This window comes from Larimichthys crocea, chromosome XVI, assembly GCF_000972845.2.
Source record: "Larimichthys crocea isolate SSNF chromosome XVI, L_crocea_2.0, whole genome shotgun sequence".
Classification (NCBI taxonomy): domain Eukaryota; kingdom Metazoa; phylum Chordata; class Actinopteri; family Sciaenidae; genus Larimichthys; species Larimichthys crocea.
Genome location: NC_040026.1, coordinates 17197153 through 17210870, shown reverse-complemented (window position 1 = coordinate 17210870; position 13718 = coordinate 17197153). Strand labels below are relative to the sequence as shown.

The following is a 13718-nucleotide window of genomic DNA, read 5'->3' as shown; positions in this document are numbered from 1 at the left end:
TACCCAAGCGGTAGACAAACCAATAGATGCTCTTAGCGTAGCATAGGTTAGACTACAAAACATGAAAAACGCGAAAGGCACTAACTAAATCCAGTGCTTAGTTTGTTCATTCTGGTCTACTGTAGAAACCAGTGGAAGAAGCCCCGTTGCATCTGAATGTCTCTTGTTTTTTCAGGCGACTGTACACTTGTGAAAACAGTTCTGTATTCAATTTCTGCCATATTCTGTCAATACTGTACGAAAGATCCAGTGGAACAGTTACAAGGACAAAGCTTGATTTGTATTTGACTTTCACTTCGAGTTCATTGAGTGCTTCCAAAATTCTGATTAATTTATGCAGAAAACAGAGGTGATTGCTAATATTTTGTTGGAAATTGGAAAATTTCCCGGAGGGACCGGTTGAATATAATAAAAGGAAAGAAAATATAAAAATCAGCTAAAAAAAGAGAAAAATAAAGAACAGACTGATGCATGTTAGAGTACAATCAAAAGAGTCATCCAGTAACCATAAATTTAAAGGATTTAAATAAGAATCCACAACTCTTAATTGCCACAGTATTCAATTAAGTGATTTCTGACACCTCTGGATGTAGTGTTATCACAAAGATAAGCATCACTTCCTGTGAGAAGTTACCTGGTTTCAAACAACAACTGACACCCCACACTGGAGAGAACAACCACTTCTTTTTTTCACAACATATTTACACAGCTATTTATATTTGACTTCCCCGCTGAACAAGTGCAGCGGCTTCGAATTTTAAAGCATCCGGTTTTCTAACCGCAGAAGTGCGTCGCATAAGCAGGACCACATCTAACGCCTGGTGTTTCTGAACTGTGGAATAACTGGAATAACTGACACACTGTAATTTATTGTTAGCACATTTTCCATTGTGGTTAATCGCTTCAAGAGGGAGGAGGATTCTTCATCTGTGGCATTAATTAAGCAAAGTCGTTATGCTGCTAATTAGCTGATCCTAAAAGGATTCTTGTCTAATTGTAATTTATTATCAAAGTGGCAGTCACCTGCTTTGCCTTTAAAAAGAAAATGTGTCATTATGAAAACACAATTTATCTGATACAGCTTTCGTACCTGACCCGTAATACAGTCCCTACTTTCCTGCTCTGTGAGATGTCATTTTCAACTACGACTTGATGTCATTTCACTCACAGTCTGTGTATTTCAGTCATTTCCTTGACATCATGTGTTGAACATATGCTTGGCTGCAGGTTGTGTGTCTTTTGCCCAGTAGGACAACGACAGAAATGTATTCAAAAATTAATAAGGTGGGGCGTCTGATCTGCAGCGCAGATATTCTGTGAGCCGTTGTTAGATTAGCAGGGAGCCTCATTAGACAACTTTTTGTAGTTTTTTTTTCTTCTTCTTCTTCTCATGTTCTCCTTAAACTCCAACCTTTTTTCCCTCAATGAGAGGTCTGTCAGCCGCCTCGTGTTCCTTTTATCCACATGTCAGTCTTTTGTCTCCTGCACCTTTTTGAAGGTTCATGTCGGCACCAGAACCCTCAGATTGTTTGAAGATTGTGTGTGTGGTTTAGATTGCTCTGACATAAGTTGCTGATTTAATGTCACTCTACACCTCCAGACTTTGTCATCTGGTAGATTTTTGTTTCTTTTTTTTTTCCCCCTCTCCTTTTAAACTGGAAGTCTCTTTGAAGTGCATATGCTACTGATAATTGAAGCAATATAATCCACTGAAGATAATAAAGAGACCCTCATTTAATGGATTCCGTTTTGAACTGAAACGATTTACAGTTAACTGTTTTCGCATTGTTTTCAATTTATCAGAGCACTCACCTAAAGAGTTTTTGCATTTGATCATCTGTTGCTTCTGCTAAATGTATTCAAGCCACTGCTAGACATTGCAGTATTTTAGTTGCAGAAGTGTCCCTTTAGTTTATCGTCTATTTACTTAAGTCATTTGTGCTGAAACAGTAGTTAAATAATATGTTTGTCTTTTTGTTTGTTTGCAGTCATTTATTAGGCACAATTTCCAAAACATTCACTGATTACAGCTTCTCAACTGCAAAGAGTCGCTGATTTCTTTCTGTTTTAAATCTTTTATTTTAAATCCACTTTAGTTGGTCGAACAAAAACACACTTTTGAATGATACAACATCGTTAAACTCTTAGTGAAGTCAGTCAAGAGAAGAGCAAAAACATAGAAATGCTTTCCATGAGCTAGCAGCATCTACACTAACCCCTTTAGCAGCCACCATTGTTTTCGGGCAAACACGCACCTTAAACCACACCTGTAGCTTGTGCTGTAGCTGCCGCTAGTTCATCATAGGACATCGATTGGTCACAACAACTGTAGTTCGGACACAAGCACGGAGATTAGAGTCTGGCAAGATGGATTCTTGTGTGATCTCACAAGTCCACCTGACTCGATATCTGACTTGTTGAGGTTAAAGGATCACCAAAATGACTATTCATCCTGTTTATTTATTTCCTGTTTATTTATATATTTGTTTATTCATTGCCACATTTTATGGCAATCTATCCAATAGTTGTTTAGATACTCAAACCCATAAATGTTGACGCCATGATGGAAACTCAGGGTGACCAAAGTCATTAGCATTTATGTGTTTGTGCAAACTTTCATGACAGTCAATCAAATATTTGTCGAGATATTTCAGTCAGGACCGAAAAGAGTGCACCAACTTACAGACCAACATTGCTAATACAATGAATTATCAGTAGCTTTATGAGCCTTACTTGCATTGCTATCTAATTTCAGATTCCTATATGTACTGTAGATTTAAACTTGTGGTTTATATCTTCCAGTGTTAACATATTTTCAGCTTTAGTGATTGTGATGATGCTAAGTGAAATTTCCCTTTATGTTAAGGCTGTTTTCTTTACTTTGACATCCTTGGCAACTAGCTTTGAGCGCCTTAACTATTACTCAACACTAATCATTTTGTACACATGTACTGTGAGTCATAAGCTTCTGTTTTATATGGGATTAATTAGCCAAAGAAGTATGAAAAGCTGAAGTGCGTAAATGAAATACTCAGCTATCTCTAATTATAACAAAGCTTTGCTGTCTGAAATAACCTGTGATTTCTTTACATCAAAGTTACATCGAAGAAGTAATGAACCAAAACTTGTTGGTGGGAAGTTGGCGTTCAACTTTAATTAACAGCCCTCCTGTGTCTTGACCACAGGTGAGAAGGTGACCATGTTCCCTGTTTTGGACATCGACCAGAACGATATTGTGGACACTAACGGAGCGGGAGACGCCTTTGTGGGAGGTACGGTATGAAAATCATTTTCCACACAGCTTGATTTCTGTGTACATTCCCAATTAACCTTTGATACCGGCCAACTATGTAACGTAGTAATGTCTCCAGATTATATGAGCGTGACATTTAGCCTGCTGTTTTTCCTCTGTATGAGCTTATCATGGCTCCACATAAAACAGTCATCATTTGGGTCCTGTTGAGGATGAAGCGGGATTGTCCCTTTCTCCCAGAAACCATTAGCACCTGACTCACATTAATGCTAACTGCTCCCCAAACAATATTGGAGGTGATGGATGTTTACAGGTTGACCTCTCGCTCTTATATCTACCCAGGATTCCTCTCCGCATTGGTTCAAGAGCACGCGTTGGAGGAGTGCATCCGGGCCGGACACTACGCCGCCAACGTCATCATCAGACGGGTCGGATGCACCTTCCCAGAGAAGCCAGACTTTCACTGATGCATCCAAGCACTGCATATTTGTCTTTTCAACAAGATCCTTGTATATGTATGCTTCAGGATTTTCTGTACATTCTTTTCTATTTACAATAACTGACTGCATGGGACTAAGCGCTGCAGCTTGAATGTTTTATTCAAGCTTGAATACGCAACTCAGATGTTTTATTACAATTCAAACAATGTACTAGAATCAGATATTGGACATATGGTTATATTTAAAGATGCATTCTGCTGAAAAGCTGCAACTGAACACCTGTAGGCCTGAAAAGTGTCTAAATGAAACTTCACCATTGATCTGTATGTTTTGTATGTTTTTCAAACCACAACAGAGCTAAACACCAGCTCGTCCCAGTATCACCTGCTCATTGCTTCAAAGCTAAGCAAAATACTACTACTACTACTTCCAGAGGAGTGTATTTAGTGATTTATTTGCGCAGCAACAATAGTTTGGATTATAGCGAAGAAATGGGTCAGTGGTGGAGAAGTGCATTATCCTGCAGGATAGACACAGAAAAACCAGCTCTGGAAAGTTTATTATTTTGCTTCCTTATGAAGGACGGCAGCTGCAGTCCGCTTCGAGTTACAATCAATTCTAATGGTGACCCGGAGTCACGGCCAAAACAACTTATTTAAACGTCCAATAGAAACTTCTCAAACTATTCCTGCTGCACAATCCACTTTTATTCTCTGTTGATCCTCATGCTGACTGTTTTCCAAACAATTATCGCTTTGCCAATAAATTGCTAATTACACTACTTCCATTGGAGCCTCTGAGCTATGAGCTGGCAGTAATGTGACACAGAAGTGGTGTATTTAGTAGAGTAAACTATGAGTGCCATCCTTCACCAAGCAGCTACAAACTTTTTTTAGAAACGTTTTTTTTTTTTTTTTAAAGCCTGCAGAGGGGGGGGATGAGTGTTGCGGTACTTATATACTATCATTTTCAGCTGAGTGTTCCTTTAATAAGCGACAGAATTTATGGATGGGTTGCCTTGATTGGTGGCTTCAAAAGTGACGGTTGTAATCAGACGAAACTGGAATGTTTTTTTTGTTTTGTTTTGTTATTACACGAATAAAACGATATCAGACTCATCCTATACTTAAACAAAGTGAGTTCCAAGCATCTTTAAATACTCAAAAACAAAATGCAAAAGCCAGAGTTTGTGTGTTTTCTTGTTATTTAATCAGCCTCCCTCATGCTAATCACTTTTGGACAGCTCAACACTCTCCATTATGGAGAGGGGACTTGGGGGCGGAGGGAGACTAGGACCCAGCCTGATGTCCTGGCTCCGCTCAGTCACCCACACTCATGCCTGTTGGGTCCTAACTGGACTCTTGGGGTCTGGAGCTTGCACTGCAGGGCTACAGGAGATCATTTTTCCTCAGTTAAGGGATTAGTGGTTGCTCTTCTTGGCGATCATTAGAGGGACCTGAAAATTAGGCTGATCCTTCGTACCCAGCTGTGCTGTCGCTGGGGGTTGGAGACGAGGATCAGAGGGAGGCCCTTCCCCTGTCGCCCCCCTCCCACTGTCTGTGGGCCCAGCAGAAGTGTTGGGCAGTGTCTCAAGTGTTTTGTGGGAAACAATTCAACACTCATCTGTTCAACAAAGAAGTGTGATTGAGAATAACATTTTCTTTTTTGTTGTTGTTGTCCCCTAGAACAACCTGTTACATCATATTTTATTTTATTTTCTCCGAGCATGTCGGGAGGAATGCGTTTTTTTAACACTCCCTGCACAAGAGCTCTGTTTTTCTATAATGAGGCATAGTTTATGCATTTATGCTAATCGGGGGCGTCTAGGTGAAAACATTCTCCAGCCAAAATGTTATTAACAACTTTGAGACACTTTTTTTTTCTTTTTCTTTTTTTTTCATCAGCATTTTTTAAGGTTTCACACAGATGCGCTTTGAAAAGGACCACATTTCTGATTGGGCAAGATCACACTCCATGGCAGCTGGTTCATTTGCCTCTCAAGATGACAGATGGCAAAACACAAACACAAAAAGAGGGAGCCATGATCAAGTAATGAGAATGCCTGCCACAATAAGGAAACTACTAAATGTACTTTTTTCCTTCACTTTTTTTTTTCTTCTTCTTCCTGGTAAACTTTTGCTTTGCTCAATGAATGCAAGAGGCGGAAAAACAAACATAAAATCTGTGCATTTAATTTACTTTTCTTTTTTTTCCCTCCCGCAATACTATGCTCTATCTGTTTTGTAAGCTTGTGTGAGCCCAAGGCGTTTTGAAAATGTTTAATGCCGGGTTTTATTGTGTAGCAGCAGCAATCTACAAAATCTCTTTTCATTTACTGCTTTGAGTTAAATATGCTGTTAACAACTTTGAAGTAGGGAGGGGGAGGAAAAAGCTTGACTTTGTGATATTTGCCTACAAAAGTGAGTTCACGACCAGAATATTTTTTTCTTTTTCCCCCTGAATGCAGGCAAAGGAGTAACTGGGGCCCTGGCCAGTGTTTTGCCCCGCAGATGGGCAGCAGTGTTTGTGAACACCAGTGTGGCAGTTGGCAGGGATTGAGGGAGGGGAGGGGGGGATGGGCAGATTGCAATGGCACATGCTCCAATTCAAATTATCCCTGGACCCATGCAGCAGTGGAGGACCTGCTGGGGCCCAGGGTGGCATTCATTATAACCAGACACAGGCAGGTTTGGTCAGCGCCTCCATCGTGACACCAGCCCTAAACACATCAAATGGGAAACTCCCTTTATCCACGTTTCACCTGCTTTAGCAAAAAAAAAAAATGTTACAACAGCGCCTCAATTAAAAAACATTTTAATTACTTTATCCAATTATCAGAAAGCACATTGAGATAAATGTCAACAGCAATAAGACACTGAATGATGTTAATGGGGCAAAGGCGTGCAGGTAAATAGACGACATCAACGAGGTCATCGAGGTAATCAGAAGAGCACCTGATGAAGATACAGCGTAATGATTAAATGACAAGACTATTAAACGAATGCAAATCAAATTACACATCAAACATTTCTATTTTTTTAATGTTTTGAGATCTCTTATTAAAGCTGGCTGTACAGTACAGCATGTGTTTATAATCTGATGGGGAAGTTACCAATTATCTCTCTAATTACATCTGTATTACTGCATGAAAAATGAGCTTTCTGGCATTTCTAATGCTGCTAAAGAGGTGGTGAATGAACGAGGGGGGGTAGAGGCAAATCCTAAAAAAGACTGACAATTTAATGATCTTACATTATTCCTAACTATTGCTCTTCCTTAGGCATGGTGAAGTTAATTAGCAGATTAGGGTGTTAGTGTATAATATCCATAGTGCCCTGGGTGGTAATGTCCAGTGAATCAAAAATGAAGACTCTCTTTTCTTTTTTCAAAATAAAAGCTGGATTTATGTGTTTATGTCAAAATCAATCACATTTAAGCAGACGATGCCCATAGGGAATAAAGGTTAATAGACATAAAAGTGTTATGTACCCTACCGAGACTAATTCAGCAGATATGTGTAAGTGTAAAAAAAAAAATGTTTCTCTTGGCTCATCACTGGACATGTTGATGGAGGGGGGAAAAAGTGAAATTGACAATATCATTGTAGGAGCGCACTAAAGGGGCGACGGTCCGCTCCACTACACTGAAGTAGGGATGTCTACAGTGGAAGAAGAAGAAGGGGGAGGGTACCACTTTGTCACAGGCTGCTATGTAGATTAACCTTTCAATTAGTTGTTATCAGGTCCTCTCCATGTCTCGGCGCAAGCTTTTCAGCCTTCGTTTTAAAAAGAGATCAAATCCCACGAAATCGCTCGGATATGTCGCCGCACATTTATCCATCGACGTTTCCCCGATAATGAAGAGGAGTATCCGAGGGGGGGAAAAACTTGAAGAGGTAAACTACCAGCAAATATTTACGGTAGCCTGTGTGTGCCCTCGTTTTTTTTTTCCTTTTCCTTTTTCTTTTCCTCTTTCCTCCTTTCCCTCTCTCTTCCTTCCTTCTTTCATACTAGTTATACGTTCATCCTTGCATGAAACTTGCTCGTTAATTTGTTGTGTCTTCTCGCCCACGGCGTTGGTGTTGGTGGTGGTAGATTACATAGGTAAGGTCTGTTTGTGTAACGTAACAAAAAACCGCCTTGGTGGTAAAAAAAAAAATAAAAAATCCATCCAGAGGAGGAAATAAAAAAAGGCTGTGTGTAATTTTCCTAATAAAATATGGAAAACGAGAGCGGAGCTGAAGCTGAGAGAAATGGGGGAGCTAAAAGAAACTAGCGATACATAATTGAGAAGCAGTGATGAAGGAGCTACTCTCCCAGCAGTCGTGTTAACTTGTATTCCCCTCTGAACGTCTCTTTTCTCTCCAGGGCTCACTATTTCCCCCTCATAGGGAGATATTTGATAGTTAATGGTGATAAAAGAGGGTCATGCCATCATTGCACAGCGAAACACACACACACATACACAGGACGTTAATAATTTTCGTTGGCAAGACGAAGCGAGCAAGGAGAGAGAGAGAGAGGAGGAAAAAAAAACATACTTTTGGTAGCTCGTTTATTTATCGCTCTCAATTTAACCGTAAGTTTAAAATGTTAAATATCAGGAGAATTAACGGCTCCTCTCGGGGAAATAATGAGGAGGAGAAAAAAGGTGGAGGAAGATAAAGAAGGAGGGGGTAAAAAAAAAAAAAAAAAAAAAAAGGCGATAGCTTAGACACATTTTAGCCTGCAGGAGGAATCTTTGAATATGCTACCTGGGATTGATATATACAAACATATATATATATATATGAAATGTGTTTTTACTTTAAATCAAACGCTTGAGCCTTTTGCATGTTTATTTTATTTTTTTATTAAATGCAAAGAAATGATAGATTTAACAAACAGCCAATTAAAGTCTAAAATGTTCCAAATCACTTTCAAGTGTAACCAACTGTTTCAAGGAGGAATCTAAGTAAAGGTGGGCCGGTGTTAAACGCTTTGCAAATGAGGTTAAATATTCATCTCGTTTAATTGTTACCCAGACAGTTAACGCTCGTTATGGTGTACTTATAAGTTAATAATGTCCCGTAGCCGCAGTTAGAGCTTTAAGTTCAAATATTACGAGTGTTGGAGGTAAATGATATCGATTCATCACTGAAGGCACCTTAAGAGGCGGGTCAATTGAGTGAAGTGACAGATCATACAGCCAGTGCCGTGCCTCTTAGAGTGAGCTCATACATAAAGATTGACATGTGCTTTATCAAACCAGAAATCGGATCTTGTCTTTACAGCCAATATTGAAGTTGCTAGGGAGGGCACATTAGTGTAGGTAAGGTTTAATGAGACTCCATTGGATTGTAATCAGCGTCATGTCGGATTCATGTAAACTACAACATTGTAACAAAATGGCGACTGTTTAGGTGACATCAGTAATGCTGGCAACACTGTCATTTATCTGCTCAACTCAGCGGAACACAACTCTAGGTTTGTTAACGTTTTTAGTTATGTTGTTGTCTTTTCGTGTAACGGCTCCGGTGGGTTGTTTTGAACACGTACGATTTTTATTTTATTTTTTTATAATTTTTTTTTTTTTTTTTTAAGAAAACGTCTAACGGCAGCTGTCAAAAAGGAAGTGAGGGCATTGATTATACATCTGTCATTAACGCTCGCGCCGTGTGATCAGTTGGGAGTCGTTGAGCTCGGGACGTCGAGCTGTCAAAAGTCGCGTGCGGACAACTAACGGTTAAACTTAAAAAAACGTATAACGTCTTTTTTTTTTTTAATGTTTTTTTTTAAATCAACTCGTGTTTATGTGTGTTATAACAGAAAATGTTACGGTGACGTTGTTTTCCATGTCGACACATTTAAACGTCGACTGTTTTTTTTTTTTTTTTTTAAATATATCTCTTTTTTCCAGCATCGGTAGAAGTTTACAGTTAACGTTAGCTTTATCATGTCTGAAAGTTTTTTTTTTTTGTTTTTGTTTTTAAATGGACATCTGGTTTGGTGTGTGGATTATGTTGTCAGAACATGGATTAAGTCACTCGAATTTCTTTAGCAACTATGACAGCTCCTGCATCTGTTTTTATCCATCTGTTCTCATGTTTTTTAACACATCTTTAAGTCCTGCATTCCTCTGCCTCTCTCTATATAAGTCAAACTGCTAGAGCTAGTTTATACAATGTGAAAGAGGAATGACTAGTATTACAGTGGAGGTTGTAATTTACAAATGCATTTGACCCATTTGTTCTTTCTTTTTATTTTTTTATAGATTTGATCTGGGATTGAATAAATAAAAGCTCCTGGTCAGCTACCATTGTGGAATTTACTCGTGCCAACTTTTCCTGAAGTTCATGTCAGATACCCAGGTTGGAAGAATTATGCGGTGCTTTTGTGGACATAACTTTTTTTTGATCTTGTTAAGGATGTGGATGTATCCAGTGTTTCAGCAGCAAAAGGGAATCTGTATGGATCACATTTTTGTGAGTCTAATTGTTCAACCATGGTAAAACTTGCAAACCCTCTGTACACGGAGGTGGATTCTTGAAGCAATACAGAAAATCAAAAGGCAAAAGCAGAGGCCCTCAGAGGGAGAAATATGTCTATGCAGTGGCCAACATCGCATGGACTGGACAGAAGACCGTCCTTGAGCCGTTGGAATTAAGTGTTCATGATGGCTCTATTCTCAAGGTTACAATAAGGGGAGCGCCTCCTACCAGGACCCAGGAAATCCCGGGAGAGTTGGATCCATCCCGCCTGCAATGTATCTGTGCCATCAAAGGAATCTTATGGAATTCAAGCGATCTGCGCCATATTGATTGGAATAAAATACTTAAGAGGGCCATCGAGGGCCTGGATGATACCCATGGCTCCTCACTAAAGAACATCGAGAGTATGTGAGGAACCAGGATGACCTCTCAAACATTGTTGATAACCCTTCTTTCCGCAGAGTTACGGCTGGCGGCCAGCGGTCGGTTAACAACGGCAGGTTGTTAAAAAATGGCCCGCGGTATAAAGCTCAGCCATGGCAGTGCAGAGGGAAGAGGCTCCAGGTGTCCAGGTGCTTCCCCCTTGGTCTTCATCAGTGACACTCCTCCCTCATGAGCAAGACCCGGTTACACACCTCGGCATCTGCGTTCTCACTCTTTTCATGCTTTATCCCCATGTTACCGGACTTTGGACTGTCATACGCTGGTGTCGCCCCTAAAGGAATGACCCAATAGTAAAATAATCTTATTAATGCTAAATATGAGGCTGATTGGTCCCAACCTTCTTACCATCTCTAACTTGGAGTGTGGCTTTGTTTTGCAAGAGCTAAAGACTTTTCTTGGGAGTTTAATGGTGGCATTTCCATGATATCATTAGCATGGAGGATGGGAAAGTTTGGGCCACCACTGAGCACCTTTGCGTGATCGAAATTTTACGATTGTGGTCTTTATCTTTGGGACTCTGTCTTGGTGTGTCTGAAACAACGCCATCTAGAGTGTGTCCTTATGGGGCTGTGTTGCTTTTGGTCTCCATAATAAGAGAGCTTGGTAATCAGAAAGTCATGCTGACAGTGTGTGGTAGGCATTCTGCTGTAGGCTTTCCACAGGTTATGTTAACTCTAGCCTAATGACCTTAGGGGATGTGGCTGGCTGTCTTGTGAAAGCAGAGCATTGGGTATTTTATTGGTAATGAGCCTAAAACTAGTCTTCATGAATAGGCAGAGAAAATGGCAGCTGAAGTAGCATGCAGTTATTATGACCTTTGAGCTAACTGAGATGCCCAGGGAAATAAAACCATATAAACAACTTCCAGGTTGCATTGCTTCTGCTGCTTTTGTACTCAGGGGTGGTATCTAGTTTGCATGGATTGTATCTCTATTACTGGTGCTTAGCTATAACACACACTGCAGTCAAATGGTTGTAAAAAGGACAGCACTTTCGTTCTTGCGTTGCAATTTTAAGACACTGTGAAGCACCGGAAGGTGGTTTAATGGAAATGTTTTTTATTGTGCGGCCCTGACATGCACAGTTGTACAGTCATCTAGATAGTTTGTTGTGAAAGGCTTTTTTTTTTTCTCCTTTTTTTTTCTGCAGATCGTGTGTTGGGCTTATCAAGATGAAGTGCGGTCTAATAGTTTATGCACAAGTTTATGGCGTGAAGCGGCTAGCAGCATCAAGCTATAGAGATGTCACCCTGCTCCCCACCAGGTCACAGTGAATAATCAGGAAGTGACACCTTGATACTGCAGCCACAACTGTGATGTGTTTGTGGTCAGGCCAAAAGTGAACTGAGAACTGTTTAGAGACACAGTGTCTGCGATGGTTCTCATAGCTGAGGAAGGCCTGCTGTTTTCCATTTGGAACATTTCAACCTATTGCTCCGGCTGATGACATCACTAGCCAGTCCAGGTTTACCGTTCACTTCAAAGAGGAGACAAGCTCTGCCTGTTCGGTGTTGAAGAACGAGTGGTGTGTTTTGTGGGTGTGTGGGTGTGTGTGTGAGAATAAGAGATACTTTGAGGGAAAAAAAAAAAAAGAGCAGTCTTGGTTTAGAGTTTATTAGATTCTGAAGAGACTCTGGGAGGAACAAAGGCAAGGAATGAAGGTTTTTTTTTTTTTTTTCCCTGCTGGTTATGCAACCACTTGAGCTCTCTCGCTCTCTTTCTCTACCAGCAGTTTTCTAATAGGACCCCACCCCCCTCACTCAGGACAGCCTGCTCTTTTGAAGCAGCATATTTCCTGTAATGTACTTAATTTAGAATCCCCAAGTAAATCATCAGCATCTCTTCAGCTGTGTTTGTTTCTCTGTTTTTTTTGCATTTTTCTGCTGTGCAGATTGCAAATTACTATCGGTTTTGATCACCAGGCCTGGAATATTCCTGATGGAAATTAATTCTCCAGTTCCTGGATTAGACTTCATAGCTCAAGTCAGCGGAGACTTATGTTATGAAGTGAAGACTTATTAAAAAAGCTCTGAGTTTTTCATCAGCAGCATGCACGGGCTGCATATTGCACCGTGTCTTATTAATGTTCAACTTTAACATTAGTTCTTCCGGCTTGTATCGCATGTTTCTTGCAGAAGTCATATTTATGATGTTTGTCAGCCCCTAACCAGTTTTTTTAGAGAGTTTTAAGGGCCTGTTAACTGAATTGTTTACTTAGTGATTTCAGTTAATCTTGCAGGCAGCACTAAAAGACTCTTTTTGTACATGAAGTAATAACTCTTTTAGTAATCACAACAGTGAGGACTTGTTTCCAAATGCCTTTGGTCACATCTTTTTAGATGGCTTATGATCAAGGATAATATTTTTCAGGTTTCAGCGCTGAGTGATTGGAACTTTGAGACCTGAATTGACAGACTTTGTGCAGCTCAGTTAACAAAACATCAGGGTTTTATGTAGGGCTGCAACTAAGGATGTTGGTTTTTTATTTGGTTTTGTTGCCTGACCAAGGTCTGAAACCCAAAAGATACTCGATTACAATAATATAAAACAGAGAAATCAAACTGAAACCAGGGAATGTTTGGCAGTGTAGCTTGATAAATGACCTAGATGACTGATGCTTCTCCAAACCATATTTTTTTCGCGATAAACTTTGTCTGGCACTTTGCTGTGTTTCAGTACTAGTTGCAAACTTGAGAAATACTTATGACCAGGGCTGTTCAACAAGGACTCCAGTTGTATTTTAGACAAATAAAGTCCCTTATTACCTCTGAGTTACAGTGTTAGATCCTACATGTGCAGCCTCATCACATAATAGCATTTCAATGTTTTTTATGTCCATAATCACAGCTGTGTGAGCAGCAGTCAGCCCCTAATGCCAGTAGCCTGCTTTCAAATATTGACCTGGCAGGTTGGAAATAGAGTAATCATTGATGTGCAGTAAACTGCTTCCCCCTCACCGTAACAACTAATTGATACAACAGCCCGGAACAATGACCAATCCCCGTGTATTCTCGCTGCATTTCCCCCTGGGGGTTCATTAGACGGTGTGGCAGGTCGAAAAAGGATGTCCTCTGTCTTTGTTTGTTGACGGACAAAAACACAAAACAAGATTC

The 13718-nt window shown here is 40.1% G+C and overlaps 1 protein-coding gene across 3 annotated transcripts in view; it reads left to right on the top strand.

Annotated features, from left to right (window-relative positions):
- The window catches only part of LOC104931469 (adenosine kinase), a 104155-nt gene extending 99283 nt beyond the window's left edge, over positions 1–4872 (top strand). For all 3 annotated transcript variants that reach the window (XM_010746517.3, XM_027289291.1, XM_010746594.3), the window contains 2 exons: positions 3186–3272; positions 3596–4872. In XM_010746517.3, coding sequence (XP_010744819.1) covers positions 3186–3272; positions 3596–3720 — 212 coding nt within the window. In that variant the 3' untranslated portion in view covers positions 3721–4872. The remainder of the gene's footprint in view (positions 1–3185; positions 3273–3595) is intronic.
- Positions 4873–13718: the final 8846 nt, after the last annotated feature.